At 50.3% G+C, this 18,548-nt stretch overlaps 1 protein-coding gene across 1 annotated transcript in view; it reads left to right on the top strand.

Moving 5' to 3' along the window:
* The first annotated feature begins 1,537 nt into the window (after nucleotides 1–1,537).
* Nucleotides 1,538–18,548, top strand: part of BEND3 (BEN domain containing 3) — a 43,426-nt gene continuing 26,415 nt past the window's right edge. Inside the window, exons 1-3 of the mRNA XM_025383790.1 lie at nucleotides 1,538–2,088; nucleotides 9,630–9,715; nucleotides 18,043–18,090. Of these exons, the coding sequence (XP_025239575.1) occupies nucleotides 18,054–18,090 (37 nt within the window). The 5' untranslated portion in view covers nucleotides 1,538–2,088; nucleotides 9,630–9,715; nucleotides 18,043–18,053. The remainder of the gene's footprint in view (nucleotides 2,089–9,629; nucleotides 9,716–18,042; nucleotides 18,091–18,548) is intronic.

Here is an 18,548-nt window from a genome sequence, read left to right as displayed (position 1 = left end):
CGGCCACCGTGCAGGGGGAGTGGCCAGAGCCAGCTTTTCCCAGCGCCAGGGTCGCTCTCCCGCGTCCCGCCGGACTCCATGCCGCCCCGCGGGGCCGCAGAAGCCACCCAGGCCCTCGCACCCCAAGGTCTTTGTGCCGGTCGCGGCGCGGGAAGACCGGCTTCGGGGGCCTGGGCTGCGGCCCAAAAGCCAAAAATGCGGGAGAGGCGTGGGCGCGAGGCGGGAGAAGCTCCGCACAGTCGCCGTCCCGCAAGGGGCAAAAAAGTAGAAAAAGAGGCGTTTGGGGCCAAACTCTCGGGTCTGAGAAACCACGTTTCCGAGGACGGACTCGCGGTGGGAGGACATATGGGGTACAGGGGACATCGTTCGCGGCGCCCGCCCGCCGCGCCGTGGGTGCCCGGCCGCCGCCCCCGCCCCCGCCCCGGGCAGCCAGCGTGGGCCCACGTGGAGCGACTGCGCCCGCCGAGCGCGCCTGGCCGCCTGGGTCCCCGGAGTGCGCGCCCGAGCTCCCCGCCGCGGCCGTTCACGCCCGAGCGCCGCCGCCGCCGGTCCCGCGTGTGCCCCGCTGAGGGGGAGGGGCGGGCCGGGGGTGGGGGCGGAGGGGTTGTGGTTCCACTGCAGCGGGGGCTCCTGTGTCCTTGTGCGGAAATGACACACGGAGTCCCGTCACGTCACGCGAGAGCGCAGCGCACGGACACACACAAAGAGAGGGGAAAATACACGGCGCTCGCCCGCCCGCCGCCCCCAGCGCCTCCCCGGGCCGCCCCGGCCAGGCCCTCCGCGCGCGGCCCCCACTCCCCGGCCCCGCGCCCTGCCCCCACGTGGCGCCCAAACTCGGCGCGGGCCCGCCCGGCAAAGTACAGAACTCGCGTCCCAGGTAAGTGCGGGGCGGATCAAGCCGGCCGCGCGGCGGCGGCAGCGTTGGCGGCTCCGGGGCGAGCAGCCGGGAGAGTGGCTGCAACATCCATGCCGGGGTGGGGGCGGGAGCAGGGGAGGGGACGCGGAGGGGGGCTGCTCGGAGCGCGCCTGCCGGTAGTAGCGCCCACCCCCGCGCGGGCCGAGCCACCGGAGCGGGCGCTGGGCGCCCACGGGCTCGCCGCGCCCATTGTGCTGCGCGCCCCTTTGTGCCCGCTCGGAACGCGGCGACTCCATGGCGTTCCGGGGAGCACGCGCGCCGCGCGGGGACGGGGGGTTCGCGCGGTGGAACCGTCCGCGCCGCCGCCGCCGCCGCCCGCCCCACTCGCGCCGCGCGCCGGCCCCGCACCCCCGCCAGGCGCCGCGATGGAGCGGCCGGGGCGGCCGGAAGGCTCTGCCGGGCTCGCGGCAGCTTGGCGTTGGCGCTCGGCGGGGCTGTGGCGGGGCACTGCTCGGAGTGTGGAAGGGGGTGTCGGAGCTGGAGCAGGGGGCGGGGACTGGAGGGAGATGCCGGGCGGCGAACGGGAGGCCGGGGGAGCCGCCGCTCGGAGGAACGAAGCCTACGGAGGCTGCAAATGGAGTGAGGCCGGCCCGCGGCGGCGGCGGCCGGGAGCGGAGAGGGATGGGCCCCGCCGCCAGGGGGCGCAGCGCTCCCTTCCCGGCCGTTCCACGGCGGTTCGCGGTTCCCGCTGCCCGGGAGCTGGAGGCGGGCCCGGCGCCTTGGGTGTGCACCCGGGCTGGCGCGAGGCCTGGCCGGCCGGCCGCAAAACTAAAGCCTGGGGCGCTCGTGGCTCCTCGTGACCACCCCTTTCCCTTTATGATAAACGTGGTTTCCCACGCATGCTTTGCCCTCGTCTTATCCGTGAGGTGTGCACCACCGATTTGGAGGCCCTTGTGTGCTTGTGTACCTACGTCTCCCTATGTAGATATTTTAAACAAGGTATTTTTACAGAGATAAAAGTTTTATTGATTGCTCAGGTGGTCTACCTGGAAGAATTCTGCGCGTAAAGGCTAACTCGACAAGAGTGCCGGGAGGAACAAGGTTACTCACTAGAGTTGGAAATGTGCAATTCATCTCCTTAAAGTAACTTTTGAATGGTTAAATGCAAATATTAAACATGCCACAGGGCACCGTGGCATAGTGCCAGAAAGCTACGGTTTCAGGAAACTGAGGTAAGGAAGTGAGTCCTTCAGGCTAGCCAGGTATGTAAACGGCCAGGACGGAGGACGTGCTGTTGTTACCCGCTCTCCACTTCCACACTTGAAGTCCGTTTTTCTCTTTTTTTAAAACCATTCATCCTTAGATTTTGGCTTTATACCACAAGAGCCTGTCAAGCTTCCCTCGGTACTGGGACTTGGGCAAGATTTTTTTTTTTTTTTTTTTTTTTTTTTTTTGAGGCGGAGTCTCGCTCTGTCGCCCAGGCTGGAGTGCAGTGGCGCGATCTCGGCTCACTGCAAGCTCCGCCTCCCGGGTTCCCGCCATTCTCCTGCCTCAGCCTCCCAAGTAGCTGGGACTACAGGCGCCGCCACCACGCCCGGCTAATTTTTTTGTATTTTTAGTAGAGACGGGGTTTCATTGTGTTAGCCAGGATGGTCTCGATCTCCTGACCTCGTGATCCGCCCGTCTCGGCCTCCCAAAGTGCTGGGATTACAGGCTTGAGCCACCGCGCCCGGCCAGGGCAAGATTTTTTTATCTCCCTCACAGTTTCACATCCCCAGCCTCTTACCCAGTGGCTCATAACTTAGTAGGCGCTCAGTGCGTATTTCCTAAATGAATGGAGAGAGCCTCTTGGATTCTAGAAGAAAGATGGAGCCAGAGCAGCCAGTTGCTGCTGGTTAGCTGGTGTCTGTGTGGCCCTTGAAATCTGTCACAAAAATCTCCTGTCATGGAAAATGAGTTTTTGTTTGTTTGTTTGTTTTTGAGACAGAGTCTCGCTCTGTCACCCGGGCTGGAGTGCAGTGGCTCTGTCTTGGCTCACTGCAAGCTCCACCTCCAGGGTTCAAGCGATTTTCCTGCCTCAGCCTCCCGAGTAGCTGGGATTACAGGCCATGTGTCACCATGCCTTGCTAATTTTTATATTTGTAGTAGAGACGGAGCTTCACCATGTTGCCCAGGCTAGTTTCCCGACCTCAGGTGATCTGCCTGCCTGACCTCCCAAAGTGTTGGGATCACAGGCATCAGCCACCGTGCCCGGCAGGAACATGGTTTTTTGTTTTTGTTTTTTTTGAGACGAGTCTCGCCCTGTCGCCAGGCTGGAATGCAGTGGTGTGATCTTGGCTCACTGCAACCTCCACCTCCGAGGTTCAAGGGATTCTCCTGCCACAGCCTCCCGAGTAGCTGGGACTACAGGCGTGTGCCACCATGCCTGGCTAATTTTTTTTTTTTTTTTTGAGACGGAGTTGTGCTCTGTCGCCCAGGCTGGAGTGCAGTGGCCGGATCTCAGCTCACTGCAAACTCCGCCTCCCGGGTTTACGCCATTCTCCTGCCTCGGCCTCCCGAGTAGCTGGGACTACAGGCGCCCGCCACCTCGCCCAGCTAGTTTTTTTTGTATTTTTGAGTAGAGACGGGGTTTCACCGTGTTAGCCAGGATGGTCTCGATCTCCTGACCTCGTGATCCGCCCGTCTCGGCCTCCCAAAGTGCTGGGATTACAGGCTTGAGCCACCGCGCCCGGCCTGGCTAATTTTTTGTATTTTTGGTAGAGACGGGGTTTCACCGTGTTAGCCAGGATAGTCTCGATCTCCTGACCTCATGATCTGCTCGCCTCGGCCTCCCAAAGTGTTGGGATTACAGGCGTGAGCCACCTCGCCAGCTTTTTTTTTTTTTTCCTTGAGACAGAGTTTCGCACCTGTTGCCCAGGCTGACGTGTAATGGCCTGATCTTGGCTCACCGCAACTTACGCCTCCTGGGTTCAAGTGATTCTCCTGCCTCAGCCTCCCAAGTAACTAGGATTACAGGCACGCACCACCACGCCGGGCTAGTTTTATAGTTTTAGTAGAGACGGGATTTCTCCATGTTGGTCAGGCTGGTCTCGAACTCCTGATCTGAGGTCATTCGCCAGCCTTAGCCTTCCAAAGTGCTGGGATTACAGCCGTGGGCCACCGCGCCCAGCCTTTTTTTTTTTCTTTTTGTTACCAGCGATGCCATCTTCTTGCTGAAGAACTAATATAACAAAGTTTTATGTGATTCCACCCACCTTCCCCATGCCCAGCAAGTTAGGAACTGGCAGACGAGACAGTCAGCATCCCAACAATTAAAAGGTGCCGTATTGACACATTTTCTTTACATCCTCTCCCTTTGGGTACTTTCTTGGCTCCTAAGCACCCCTGTGTGAGCAAAAGCATAGCAAAATGTCCAATAATTACACAGAGAAAAATTGGAGTGAGTCCTGACGCAGGTTTGATTAGGTGAAAATATCCTATATTAATGTCTCACCTGCTACTTTTTAGCACTGCCTAGAAAGCCCCTGGAAGCAATGAGAAACTAAACAGCATGTTTGTATGAATTGTACTGACACCATGATGAAAAGTTTAAATACCTCAAATTGTATAATGTAGAAACATTAAGTGTGAAGGTCCGCTAGTCAACCAGCAAAAATGATGTGGTGTTTGTATATGGGAGGCTGGGATGTAGTGTTTTTTTCCCTGGTGCTTATTTATTTTATTTTATTTTTTGAGACAGAGTCTCACTCTGTTGCCCAGGCTGGAGTGCAGTGGCACGATCTTGGCTCACCACAACCTCCGTCTCCTGGGTTCAAGTGATTCTCCTGCCTCAGCCTCCCAAGTAACTGGGATTACAGGTGCGTGCCACCACACACGTCTAATTTGGTGATAAGTGATAGATTTTGGTTGCTAACCTAATTGCATTGTTCCCATTTTGGCTAAGGTAAGCTTGGGGAATTAATTGTAAAATTAATCTTTGGAATGGGAAACCTATTCTGTATCCTTTTAGTGGTGTTTATAGGGATGTGTACATATGTTATCTTTCTCTCTTTTTTTTTTTTAAATCTGAGATTGAGTCTCACTCTGTCACCCAGGCTAGAATGCAGTGGCACAACCTCAGCTCAGTGCATCCTCCGCCTCCTGGGTTCAAGTGATTCTTCTGCTTCACCCTCCGAAGTAACTGGGATCACAGGCATGCACTACCATACCAGGCTAATTTTTGTATTTTTAGTAGAGATGGGGTTTCACCATGTTGGCCAGGCTGGTCTCAAACTCCTGACCTTAGGTGATCTGCCCACCTCGGCCTCCCAAAGTGCTGAGATTACAGGCTTGGGCCACCACACCTAGCCTACATGTGTTATCTTTCATAGAACGATACACTCCCAGAGAGTCAATTTTACTCTGGGAATTTTTGAGGCAGGTTCTCTGTCTTTCACCCAACCTGGAGTGCAGTGGCACAGTCTCAACCCATTGCAACCACTGACTCCCAGGCTCAAGCGATCCTCCCACCTCAGCCTTTCAAGTAGCTGGGACTACAGGTATGTGCCACCAAACCTGGCTAATTTTTTATATGTTTAGTAGATATGGGGTTTCACCATGTTGGCCAGGCTGGTCTCAAACTCCTGAGCTCAAGTGATCTACATGTGTCGGCCTCCCAAAGTGCTGGGATTGCAGGTGTGAGCCACCGCCTGACTGGGATAAATTTTTAAAATGAAACTTAAATGGCTGCGCGCAGTGGCTCACACCTGTAATCCCAGCACTTTGGGAGGCCGAGACGGGTGGATCACCTGATGTCAGGAGTTCCAGACCAGCCTGGCCAACATGGTGAAACCCCGTCTCTACTAAAAATGCAAAAATTAGCCAGGTGTGGTGGTGGGTAATCCTACCTACTCGGGAGGCTGAAGCAGGAAAATCGCTTGAACGCGGGAGGAGAAGGCTGCTGTGAATTGACATTGTGCCATACAGCACTCCAGGAGCCTGGTGACAGAGCAAGACTCTGATTTGAAAAGAAAAAGAAATAAAGTCACACCCACAAAAATGTGCTAAAAACTGATTTTTTTGGTGCTTTGTATCACCTTGCTCTGACAGTCTCTTTCCTTCTCCAAATTTGATAATGCTCTTCTCCCGCTTCTGATACATCAGTATTTCTTGCAACATCATTGTTTCAACCCAGAGCTCTTGTGGTTTCTGGGATTAGCTGCCACAAGTTCCCCACACATGCCAAACTAAGAGCTCTCCATGCCAGTGTCAGCCTTCAGAGTGTTAAACATGAGAGGGGCTGTTTTAAGAGTGGCAGTGAATGCTTGGCATGTTAGTCTATAAATTTCGTATGAAAACCACTTCTACAAACTGTTGTTTTAGAGCTGAAGTTTTCTCAGCAGGTCACCTGATACCATGCTGTCCCTCCATTTTTTTGTAAGACAGGGTCTGGCTGTGTTGCCCAGGCTGATCCTGAACTCCTAGGCTCAAGCAATGCTTCCGCCTGAGCCTCTTGAATAGCTGGAACTATGGGTGCACACCACTGTGCCCAGCTTCCTTTTTTTTTTTTGAGTCAGGGTCTCACTCTGTCACCCAGGATGGAGTGCAGTGGCACGATCACAGCTCACTGCAGCTTCAACCTCCTGGGCTCAAATGATCCTTCCACGTCAGCCTCCCAGGTGGCTGGAACTACAGGCCTGTGCCACCACATCTGGCTAATGTTTTTGAGACAGAGTTTTGCCCTTGTTGCCCAGGCTGTAGTGCAATGGCATGATCCCAGCTCACTGCAACCACTGCCTCCCGGGTTCAAGCAATTCTCCTGCCTCAGCCTCCCTAGTAGCTGGGATTTCAGGTGTCCGCCACTACACCTGGCTAATTTTTGTATTTTTAGTAGAGACAGGGTTTCACCATGTTGGCCAGACTGGTCTCGAACTCCTGACTGCAAGTGATCTGCCCTCGTCGGCCTCCCAAAGTGCTGGGGCTATAGGCGTGAGCCACCGTGCCGGCAATTTTTTGCATTTTTTTTATAGAGATGGGATTCACCATATTGCCCAGGCTGGTCTCAAACTCAAGTGTTCCACCTGCCTTTGGCTGAGATTACGGGTGTGAGCTGCTATGCCTGCCCCACCTCGATTTTTTTTTTTTTTTTTTTTTTTTGAGACAGTCTTGCTCTGTCGCCTGGGCTGGAGTGCAGTGGCACTATCTCAGCTCACTGGACCCTCCACCTCCCAGGTTCGAGGATTCTCCTGCCTCAGCCTCCTAAATAGCTGAGATTACAGGCCCACACCACCATACCCAGCTAATTTTTGTATTTTTAGTAGAGACAGGGTTTTGTCATGTTGGCCAGGCTGATCTCTCAACCTCAGCCTCCCAAAGTGATGGGATTACAGGCATGAGCCACTATGCCCAAATCCCCACCTCTCCCCCCACAATTTTTAATCCAAGTTGAAACCTGTATTTAAAGTCAGCCCTCTTGGCTGGGTGTGGTGGCTCATACCTGTAATCCCAGCACTTTAGGAGGCTGAGGTGGTTGGATCTCTTGAGGCCAGGAGTTCGAGACCAGCCTGGCCAACATGGCTGAAACCCCATCTCTACTGAAACATACAAAAATTAACCAGGTGTGGTGGCATATACCTGTATTCCCAGCTACTCGGGAGGCTGAGACAGGAGAATTGCTTGAACCCAGGATGAAGAGTTGCAGAGAGCCGAGATTGCACCGCCGCACTCCAGCCTGGGCAACAGAGATTCTGTCTCAAATCAATCAGCCCTCTCAATTTTTTTTTCTACCTGTGACCACCTCTCCTCTTGTCTGATTTTCAGTTATCTCTGACTAGTGAAACATAGTTGCATCAGTATCAGGGCATTGATTGCTCAATTGAATAAGTTATTTGCTGGCCTTTTCTTGTATGTCCCGGGCTGTTGGTTTGAACGTGGAGCTGACAAAGGGAAGGACCAAGGCTTGCTTAGGATTGGGGGTGCAGTAAACCCTAATTAGCTTGTGTGATCACAAGATAAAACACTTGAAAAAATGGGAAGTGCAGCGGAAACTCAGTTTATACCTCCTAGGAAAATTAGTCACTGTTGTGCAGTCGGTCACATGGTTGGATGCTGGAACGTGCGATCCCTCCTTCCACCTTGAGCCTCAGCTTTTGCATACCAGGTTAATAAGCAGAGTCTCCTGTGAGCCATGTGAGAAGGTAGCCCTCCATGAGGTTGGGGAGAACGTAAGTGGAACTTCTTAGCTGGGGAAGATGGCACATTTACTCAAGACTCAGAAGACGCGAGTGACCAGATTAAGACGCCAAATCACAGGCGCTCAGGCAGGGTTGTGCGGCTGTGCTTGGCTGCATGCTGGAAGATGAGGTTGTGCTCTGACTGAATAAGGAAGGCAGCTACAATTACAGCTTTAGAAAAACTCAGGGGAAAATTGCCCTGGTTTTATGAGGACTGGTATTTTTCAAACTGCACTTGCAGATGTGCCTAAAAATAAAAACAAATTGCGAACATGTCCTGCAAGTCCCTTGGGCAGGATGCCACTGCCAAAGGGGCTGGGTCCTGAGAGCCTTGAGGCTCCCAGCCGGTCCTGTGAACCCAGAGACCCACGGCACTAGAGTAGATGGCATGGGAACATTCTTCCTGTCCTCAGGGAGAGCGTTTTATTTGGTTTCATCCCCCTCCCTCCAGTTTCTGTTTCATTGGAAAGAAAAGTTACTAAACCTTTTTAATCTTTTAAGCCATTTTATTTAATTTGCAGTTCTTAAAAATTCACTATTAAAATATACTTTAGGCTGGGTGGGGGTGGCTCACACCTGTAATCCCAGAACTGTGGGAGGCCGAGGCGGGTGGATCACTTGAGGCCAGGAGTTCAAGGCCAGCCTGGCCAACATGGTAAAACCCCGTCTCTACTGAAAATATAAGAATTAATCAGGCATGGTGGCGCATGCCTGTAATCCCAGCTACTTGGGAGGCTGAGGCAGGAGAATCGCTTGAACCCAGGAGGGAAAGCTTGCAGTGAGCTGAGATCATGCCACTGCACTCCAGCCTAGGTGACAGAATGAGACTTTGTCTCAAAAAAATAAAAAAATAAAATGCACTTTAAACATCTTTTTCTTAAAAAAAAAAAAGAAGCAGCAGCAGCTTTATAATAGGTAACATTCAGTGCTATGTGTCGGACACTTTCTCCTTTGTAATTTTCACAAAAACTTGATGAGGTGAGGTAGATGTGTCCAGCTCCTATTACAGGAGCTGGAGCACAGGAGTTCAAGGCTACAGTGAGCTCTGATCATACTACTGCACTCTGCCTGGGTAACAGAGCAAGACCCCCATCTCTGGGGGGGATAAAAAAATGAAAAACCTGGATTAAAAGCCAGGGTTTCATGCAGTTCCATCTGACTCCAAAGTTTAGTGGACAATTCCATTTTTAGGGGGGTCACCTGCACTAGTTCCTGCCTTGGTCACAGGCTGGCCCATCTGGCTAGGTGACTTGCTCATGCACCTGCACCCCGCTCACAGTTAGCAGGAAGAGGGAAAGAAAGCCGGGAGATCATGGCCCATTCCTCAGTCCCAGCTTCTTTGGAAGGCTGAAATGAAGCTCTCACGCCGGGAAGACCCTTCCTGCTCCTTGGTCTTGGCGGCATCCCTCGGCCGGCACAAATGCACCGTGCCCTCACCCGCCACCCCGTTCCCTATCTGCACAAGAAGCAGTGCTCGTGGGGACTGTGTGCGTTGACATATGTAACATTTAGAATGCGAAGCCTGTGCCACACGAATACTAACTACCGTCGCCGTCTTCTAGGTTTAATTTTTAGAAGTCAGTGTCACCTGTAGCAGAGAGGTTCCTTGAAATCAAATCAGACATATGGCAATTGTGAAAAGACTGAAGTAAGGTTTAGGTCTTGGTTAAATTTTTAAAATCCTTGAGTTTGTTTTGTTAATGACTGAGCATATTCTCTCCACTTTACCTTCTGTGTGTGGTAGGGGCCACACAGCCACCATCCCCATTGTCTCAGATTCCAATCACATTCCTGTTCTGGGGCCCACATTCTCTAGGGAATCTTCTGGTAGCGTTTGCTTCAGTTTACATCTGGAAACAGCTCTTAGGGGACAAGGGGTATTTGCCCCTGAGTGACATGAGGTCAGGGCTGCTGGGGCCAGGTCTTCCCGGACTGGCACCTCAGCCCAGTGGCGAGGACATCTCTGATCTAGCAGGGTAAAATCCGGAGTCAGCTGGCTGGAATTTGAACCTCCAGGTTGCAGGAAGCCCAAGTACTTCCCATTTTTGAGCCTGCCGCTTGTCCTGTGTGACTCCCTGGCCCACAGGCCTCTGGCAGCTCTGATTAGGCTTACGCTGCTGTCACAAAAGACCAGGTCTGTCTGCTCTCTCCACAGCAACCAACTGTTCAAAGAACTTGATAGAAAGGTACCCCGGGCCACTCCCAGCCGCCTGTGGGTGCACTAGAGAATGTCCTTATGGAAATCTGTGGGCTTGGCAGGGAAAAGGCCAGTGAGCCTGATCAACTGCCCCCTGCTTAGATGACCATGTCATCTTCTATCCCAGTTCTCTGTTTTTTTTGTTTTTTTGTTTTTTTTTTTTGAGACAGAGTCTTTCTCTGCCGCCCAGATTGGAGTGCAGTGGCGCGATCTTGGCTCACTGCAACCTCCGCCTCCCAGGTTCAAGCGATTCTCCTGCCTCAGCCTCCTAAGTAGCTGGGACTACAGGTGGGTGCCTCCATGCCCAGCTAATTTTTGTATTTTTAGTAGAGATGGGGTTTCACCATGTTGGCCAGGATGGTCTCCATCTCTTGACCTCATGATCCGCCTGGCTCGGCCTCCCAAAGTGCTGGAATTACAAGTGTGAGCCACTGCGCCCAGCCGACAGGGGGCTATTTAACCAAATATCCTTTTGTGCTTGCTGATTTTTGTTCTGTGTGGATGTACAGTCGGCCCCGCCACATCTACAGGTTCATCCAACTGCAGGTAGAAAATATTCCAGAAGCTGGAGCTGGACACAGTGGCTCACGCCTCTAATCCCAGCACTTTGGGAGGTCGAGGTGGGTTAATTGCTTGAGCCCCAGAGTCTGAGAGCAGCTTGGGCAACGTAGGGAGGCCTGTCTCTACCAAATAAAAAATTAGCCATGTGTGGTGGCACATGCCTGTGGTCCCAGCTACTTGGGAGGCTGAGGTGGGAGGATGGCTTGAGTCCAGGAGGTTAAGGCTATAGTAAGCCACGATCATAGCACTGCACTCCAGCCTAGGTGACAGAACCCATCTTAAAAAAAAAAAAAAAAAAAAAAAAAATCCAAAAGAAAAACCAGTAAAAAATTACACCAAGAAAAAGCTATACACTATAACCACTATTTACATACCACTTACACTGCATTATTATAAGTAATCTGGAGATGATTTAAAGTATACAGGAGGATGTACATAGGTTACATGCAAATATTACGCTATTTTTTTTTAAATCAGGGACTTGAATATCTGCGGATTTGGGTGTCATTGGGAGTCTTGGAACCAACCCCCTGAGGATACTAAGGCATGACTATATTACCTGATAAAAAATGGGGAAAAGCCACATAATGTATCTTCCCTCTTAAAATGAACTCTAAAAAGGTGAAGTGTCCTATAATGTGTAACTCTTTCCAGCTTTTCCATCTCTTTGTGATGTGGTTCTTCCTAAGCAGCAACGAATGGTTCTCACTTCTCTGCCTTTTCCTTGCCTTTCTTCACAGCCTTTCTTCCCTCCTCAGTGTCCCTTCCATTCAAGGCAGGTGCATGCTGGTAGTCAGGATTCAGATTCATCAGGATTGCAGCATGAAGCATAGAAGTAGCCCTAAGCCCTGCAAGTTACTAGATTTATGTAGCCAATTTAAACAACTTATGCATTGTAATTTGATATTTGAGTGGCTAAAGCATCTTGTTATTTCTGAACATTTGGGATTATCCTCCTTTTTGTGCTTTTTATAAACTGAAGGCTTTTCTGATGACCTTCTAATCTTTCCTCACCCATGTGCCCTGAATGGAAGATTGAACAGTGCCTATCTCTCTCTGCAGGACAGAGACTACTAGGCATTTAAATAAAATTATATATATATTCCTGTGAGCTCTGCAACATTTAAAACCTTTTTGTACCAATGACAGTCATTTTGCCTGGGGCTTCCTAGGCTATTTGTTTAAGAAAAACACAGAAGCATTTTCACTTATTAAATTAACCACCAGAGATTGGTCTTGTTTGGGAGTTGCTCTCTCACGTCTTGAAACCTGTGGCATTTTAACTCCAGGCAGCTGCAAACTGCATGGGTCTCATGGACACACGTCTCCTTCTTTTGTTTAAATTTTCCCTTGGCTTGGTCAGGGCTTCTCTCTTTTTCCTTTTTCTTCTTTCTTTTTCATTTGTTTCTGTTTTTTCTTTTCTTTCTTTCTTTTTTTTTTTGAGACAGAGCCTTACTCTGTTGCCCAGGCTGGAGTGCAGTGGCGTGATCTCGGCTCACTGCAAGCTCCGCCTCCTGGGTTCACACCATTCTCCTGCCTCAGCCTCCTGAGTAGCTGGGACTACAGGCGCCACCACCACGCCCGGCTAATTTTTTTTTTTTTTTTTGAAAGTAGAGACGGGTTTCACTGTGTTAGCCAGGATGTTCTGGATCTCCTGACCTCGTGATCCACCTGCCTTGGGTTCCCAAAGTGCTGGGATTACAGATGTGAGCCACTGCACCCGGCCTTCTCTTTTTCCTTTCTGTTTTTCTTTTTCTTTTTTTTGGGGGACGGAGTTTCGCTCTTATTGCCCAGGCCTCCTGGGTTCAAGCGATTCTCCTGCCTCAGCCTCCTGAGTGGCTGGGATTACAGGCGCGCACCACCACGCCCGGCTAATTTTGTGTTTTTAGGAGAGATGTGGTTTCTCCGTGTTGGTCAGTCTGGTCTTCAATTCCCATCCTCAGGTGATCCACCTGCCTTGGCCTCCTAAAGTGCTGGGATTACAGGTGTGAGACACCGTGCCTGGCCTCTTTTTCTTTTTCTTTTTTCCTAGGCTTAGCTCAGCTGTCTGAGGGACGTAGAACAGACATCCCTTGGGGAGAAAGTTGATTTTGGGGAATGTGCAGATGTGTTGACTGTCCCGTAATTTGAGGTCTCTGGTGGGAGGCATGAGAGCGTTTTGAAAGTGAGAGAATGTCAGAATGAGAAGTTCTCCAGAGTCCAGGAGGCAAAGGGAATGCTCACAGCAGCCTTTAGGAGGCAGGTGCTGCGGTAGTTGGATAGTTGTGGCAGCACCTACATAGCCTGTAGTCAGGCAGGCGAGAGGAATGTCTGTGGCATGCTAGGCATCTGGGTGCTGGGTGTCCACCCAGGAGAAGCAGAGCTTGTGACCCTCATCTGGGCAGGTGACCAGGAAATGGAGGTAGCAGTGTGCTCCCCATCCCCTTTCTGCCCAGCTGTGACGTTGTTGATGTGCTGTCCCTGCGTCAGCTGGGGATGAAGGGAGTGGCTACGCGTCCCTCTTGTAGAAGCTTTTCTGTAATGTGGGGTGGAGTCTGTTCTACCCTCGGAGCAGACTGGCTTTCCAGAGTGCTAAGGGAGGCAGAAGGAGACTTGGTTTCCTGGTGCTGTTGGATAGAGGGACTCAAGTCTGGAAACAGGCCCATGGTTCATCAGAAGAAGCTTAACAAAAGAGTGAAGACTCTATTATTTCCTCCCTGGCTGGCTGAGGGAAGGCACAGAAAGACTGGATTTGAATCCAGGTTCTGCCACTGAGCGATGTGACACTGGAGGAGTTACCTGTCCTGGGTTTCTCTATGTGTTGAAATTGGAACTAAAATAGCTCCGGGTGAGGCACAGGCACACATGCAGTGGCCAGCCCAGTGCCTGGCGTGAAGTTGGTGAGCTGCAGATGTTACAGGGGATGCTCACCTCACTCCCACGGTGCAAGCCAGGGGCAGGTGCGAGGTTTCCAGGCCTTGCAAAAGGGAAATTCCCCAGCTTCTTAATAAGGGAGGCTGATTTGCTAGCCTGGAGGGAAGGGGCCCACCATGCTGTGTTCTGGGCTACTTCTGGGCTAACCTAGCATCTGTCACTGGTCTATAAATGGACACGGAAGTGTTTTCCAAAGCACAGGCACTCGGTGTCTTGAATGCCCAGGCAGCCGCATCAGCACCCCTTCCTCCCACCTCAGCTGCATGAGCCCTCTGGGGTCTCTGCCCACTGCAGGTGGCTGAGATTGTGCTCTTCCTTCATCACTTTCTAGGGGCTCAGAATTCAGAGGCCAAATTGCCTGCTGTAGGGTCACATGGTGGTGGTTCTGAAAATAGCCTCCTTCCAACCCCACTGGAAACAAGGAAAAATAAAAAAAAAACAGAAAGTAGGCTTTCTGCTCACCACGCCGCATTCCCAGCAGGCTCCATGCGGCAGCCTGGACTCCCGCCCTGCACTGCTCCCTATGTGATGGGCCTGCCAGAGACACATGGTTGGGCGAATATAATGGCAGATAAATATACTGCCCTTCTCACCACCCGTGGCCCTGTCTGCTGCGTTCTTTCATCGAAGCCTGTTTTGTTTTGTTCTAGTATTTGCCCAACCTTTTAATGCTTTCCGCTTACCACAATCTTTGACTCTTTGCAATTTTTCTTTCACCGTGACCCTTTTCCTCCCCAGATAAACCAACCGCCGTCCCCTCCCTCTCTGCCTTGCCAAATGTAATTTGTTTTATACAGTATGCCCATCTCTGACAGCCATCGTTTCTCCCCATCTGTTCTGCATCTCAGAACTCCCCTTGATTGGCAGGAATGGGTTATGTGACCATGGCATTTTCCAAGGGCAGGGGCATTCAGGTGACCTGCAGTGTGCTTCCTTGAGAGACCTCCTACCAGGCTGGGAATCCGGTCTTGAATTTCTGCCTGGCATTGTCCAGCCTTCCTAGCCCTAGCTCAGAGACACCCAGCTCAGATGATGGTGATCCAAAGCGAGGTATAGTTCCTTTAAATACAGTGGAAAAATTTAAAATTTTCCACTAAAATTTGCCTCCGGTAAAATAGTTCTCAGACTCTTGAAGTTGACTTATTATTTGTTTTCTATCAATATCACACTGTATGTAATGTTTTTTCAGGTAGGAGAGGCTTGGTGAGTAGGAATTATTTTCAGTTTCAAATAAATCTCATTTTGCTTTTCTCATTCCTCTGAAAATTAGCAATACAGGGATGTAAAGAATTGTGCCTGTCTTGCACTATTGTGCACTGTTCTTGCACTGAGAATAGTACTTCACATCATAAGCACTGTATGTGTTGCCATTATTAGTAACCTTTGCAGTGATGATTATGCTCATGGATCACCCAGACACACTCTCCCTCTTGCTGCCATCCCCGCCCCATTCACCCGTCTAAAACAGGTACTGTATGTCAAACACGCACCATTCTGTGGCTACTCTTTGAATGGTTCACTGAACATTTTAGATGGCTTTACAGAGTTTCTTTCTTTCTTTTTTTTTTTGAGACAGAGTCACTCAGTCGCCCAGGCTGGAGTATAGTGGCACGATCTTGGCTCACTGTAACCTCTGCCTCTCGGGTTCAAGCAATTCTTCTGCCTCAGCCTCCCAAGTAGCTGGGACTATAGGTGTGCGCCGCTGTGCCTAGCTAATTTTTGTATTTTTAGTAGAGATGGGATTTCACCATGTTGGTCAGGCTGGTGTTGAACTTCTGACCCCAGGTGATCTGCCCGCCTTGGCCTCCCAAAGTGCTGGGATTATAGGCATGAGCCACCGTTCCCGGCCAGAAATTTCTTAAGAGATACTTCTTGGTCCTGCTCTCCAGTCATCCTCAACCAAAATGAGAACTCCGTGTTTGTAGTCAGCTTAATCAGTTGTGGGGATCACAACTCCCCAGTGTCAACATTAAAGGTTGCAATGTATATTCTTCTCCAAATGTTACTACCTTTGTATCTTGTACTATTTATGTACATGCTGTCATGGTATTCAGGGGATCTCAGAGACTTAGTGATAATTTTGTTTGTTTTGTTTTAGTGGTACTTTGCCTCATGGTGTCAGTTCCATTCCAGTTGGGGCAGTGGGAGCAGGGGCAGGTTCTGCTTCAGATCCTGCAGCCTGGAACAAAGCACTGTCCCCCTTTCTTGCTTAATTCCCTCACCTGGTCTGTTTGGGCCAGACTGTGTGGAGCTCCAAAGCCCTACACTTAAAAATCCACAGCACCGCCGGGTGCAGTGGCTCACACCTCAAATCCCAGCACTTTGGGAGGCTGAGGTGGGCGGATCACGAGGTCAGGAGACTGAGACCATCCTGACTAACATGATGAAACCCTGTCTCTCCTAAAAATACTAAACATTTGCTGGGAGCGGTGGCATGCGCCTGTAGTCCCATCTACTTGGGAGGTTGAGGCAGGAGAAGCACTTGAACCTGGGAGGCGGAGGTTGCAGTGAGCTGAGATCACGCCACTGCACTCCAGTCTGGGCAACAGAGCAAGACTGTCTCAAAAAAACAAATAAAAAAAATCCACAGCACCTTTTTCTCTTTGTTGCTTCTGAAGGAAGGGCTATACTAACACTATCTACTAAGAAATATAATGTGACCCACATATGTAATTTAAAATTTTCTAGTAGCCACATTTTTTTTTTTTTTTTTTTTTTGTGAGACGGAGTCTCGCTCTGTCGCCCGGGCTGGAGTGCAGTGGCCGGATCTCAGCTCACTGCAAGCTCCGCCTCCCGGGTTTACGCCATTCTCCTGCCTCAGCCTCCCAAGTAACTGGGACTACAGGCGCCCGCCATCTCGCCCGGCTAGTTTTTTGTATTTTTTAGTAGAGACGGGGTTTCACCATGTTCGCCAGGATGGTCTCGATCTTCTGACCTCGTGATCCACCCGTCTCGGCCTCCCAAAGTGCTGGGATTACAGGCTTGAGCCACCGCGCCCGGCCTAGTAGCCACATTTTAAAAAGCAGATAAAATTAGTTTTAATACAGTATTGTATTGGCCAGGCACGGTGGCTCACACCTGTAATCCTAGCACTTTGAGAGACTGTGGTGGGTGGATCACGAGGTCAAAGAGATCAAGACCATCCTGGCCAACATGGTGAAACCCCGTCTCTACTAAATATACAAAAAATTAGCTGGGCATGGTGGCGCATGCCTGTAGTCCCAGCTACCCGGGAGGCTGAGGCAGGAGAATCACTTGAACCCAGGAGGCGGAGGTTGCAGTGAGCCAAGATCACGCCACTACACTCCAGCCTGGTGGCAGAGCAAGACTGTTTCATAAATAAATAAATGAAATAAAGTATTGTGTTTAGCCCAGTAAGTCCAAAATATTATTTCAACATATAATCAATATAAAACAATTATTAGGTCTGGGCACAGTGGCTCACACATGTAATCCCAGCACTTTGGGAGGCCAAGGTGGAAGGATCGCTTGAGGAGTTCAAGATCAGCCTGGTCAATATAGTGAAACCCCATCTCTACAAAAAATGTCTTTAAATTAACTGTGTGTGGCGGCATGTGATCCCTGTAGTGCTAGCCATTCCAGAGACTGAGGCAGGAGGATTGCTTGAAGCCAGGAATCAGAGGCTGCAATGAGCCATGATAGTGCTACTGTACTCCAGCCAGGGTAACAAGAGTGAGACCTTTCCTCTAAAAAACAAAAAAGAATTATTAGTGAGATATTTTGCATTTCTGTTACTAAGCTAAGTCTGAGATTTGGTGTGTATTTTACACTTACAGCACATCTCCCTTGGACTAGCCACATTTTGAGTCCTCAGTAGCCAGTTGTGGCTAGTAGCCACCTTCATGTCATGGGCAGCACAGTTCTGTTGATGACCTGAAGTCGTAAGATTTCAGGATCCGTAACCCCCATCCTTCAGCCTCTTTGTTTCGTGGCTGGAATTTATAAGCATGGACTTAAAAGAGATAATTAAAATTGGAGTCTTTTTTAAGACTTGATTTGTTCATGTAATGTTCCCATGGCTCAGTAAGTGGCTGTCAGTGGATGCTATAAGACATGTTCTGCTCACATAAAGTCTTGGAGAAGAGCTCCCAGCAGGGATGCACAAGGTCTGGCTGCTCTGAGTGTCTGCAGAGAAAATTAGGAGGACACATGCTTCCACAGTGCTGTGCTGCTCTGTTACCTAGAGCCGGGGTTGGGAGGGTAAGAGGATTTTCTGTGGGTAGAGAAAATAAAGAAATAAATCGAGCAATAAGTCAATACATTGTCTTTGTCTTTTTATTTAGTGGACTAGAAGATGAACTCAACTGAATTCACCGAAGATGTAGAAGAAGGTAAAAAAAAAATGCCCTTTTTAGAAAATGTTTTTAACTGAATACTTTTGATTAGGTCATACATTCACATGGTCCAAAAATATACAAAGTTATATAGTGAAAAGTCCCCTCCACCCTCACACTTGTTACCCAGTTCCCATCCCCCTCCACCCACACACTTGTTATAAGCACCTTGTGTCTCTTTTTAAAAGTTACTTTTTTAAAGCACAAAAAGATAATATTTTAGTTCTCTGCTTCCACTGCCTTCCCTCCCCAAAAATATGTTTAAACCAATTTGAACTAAATGCTCTTGGAACATGGCTTTATTGTATAGCACTAGCGCAGTGAGATAAAGATTGCATTGTTGGAAAGCACAGGTTTGTTATGACTAGACATCATTATCTGAGGGCTGGTGTCAAAGAGCGGCCCACAGATACCCTGCTGCTCGGAGAACCCTGCTGATTTCTGAGCAGCCCTGG

The sequence above is a fragment of the Theropithecus gelada genome, chromosome 4 (assembly GCF_003255815.1).
Source record: "Theropithecus gelada isolate Dixy chromosome 4, Tgel_1.0, whole genome shotgun sequence".
Taxonomy (NCBI): domain Eukaryota; kingdom Metazoa; phylum Chordata; class Mammalia; order Primates; family Cercopithecidae; genus Theropithecus; species Theropithecus gelada.
Note: the sequence above shows the minus strand (reverse complement) of the source record. Positions and strands in the feature narration are given on the sequence as shown.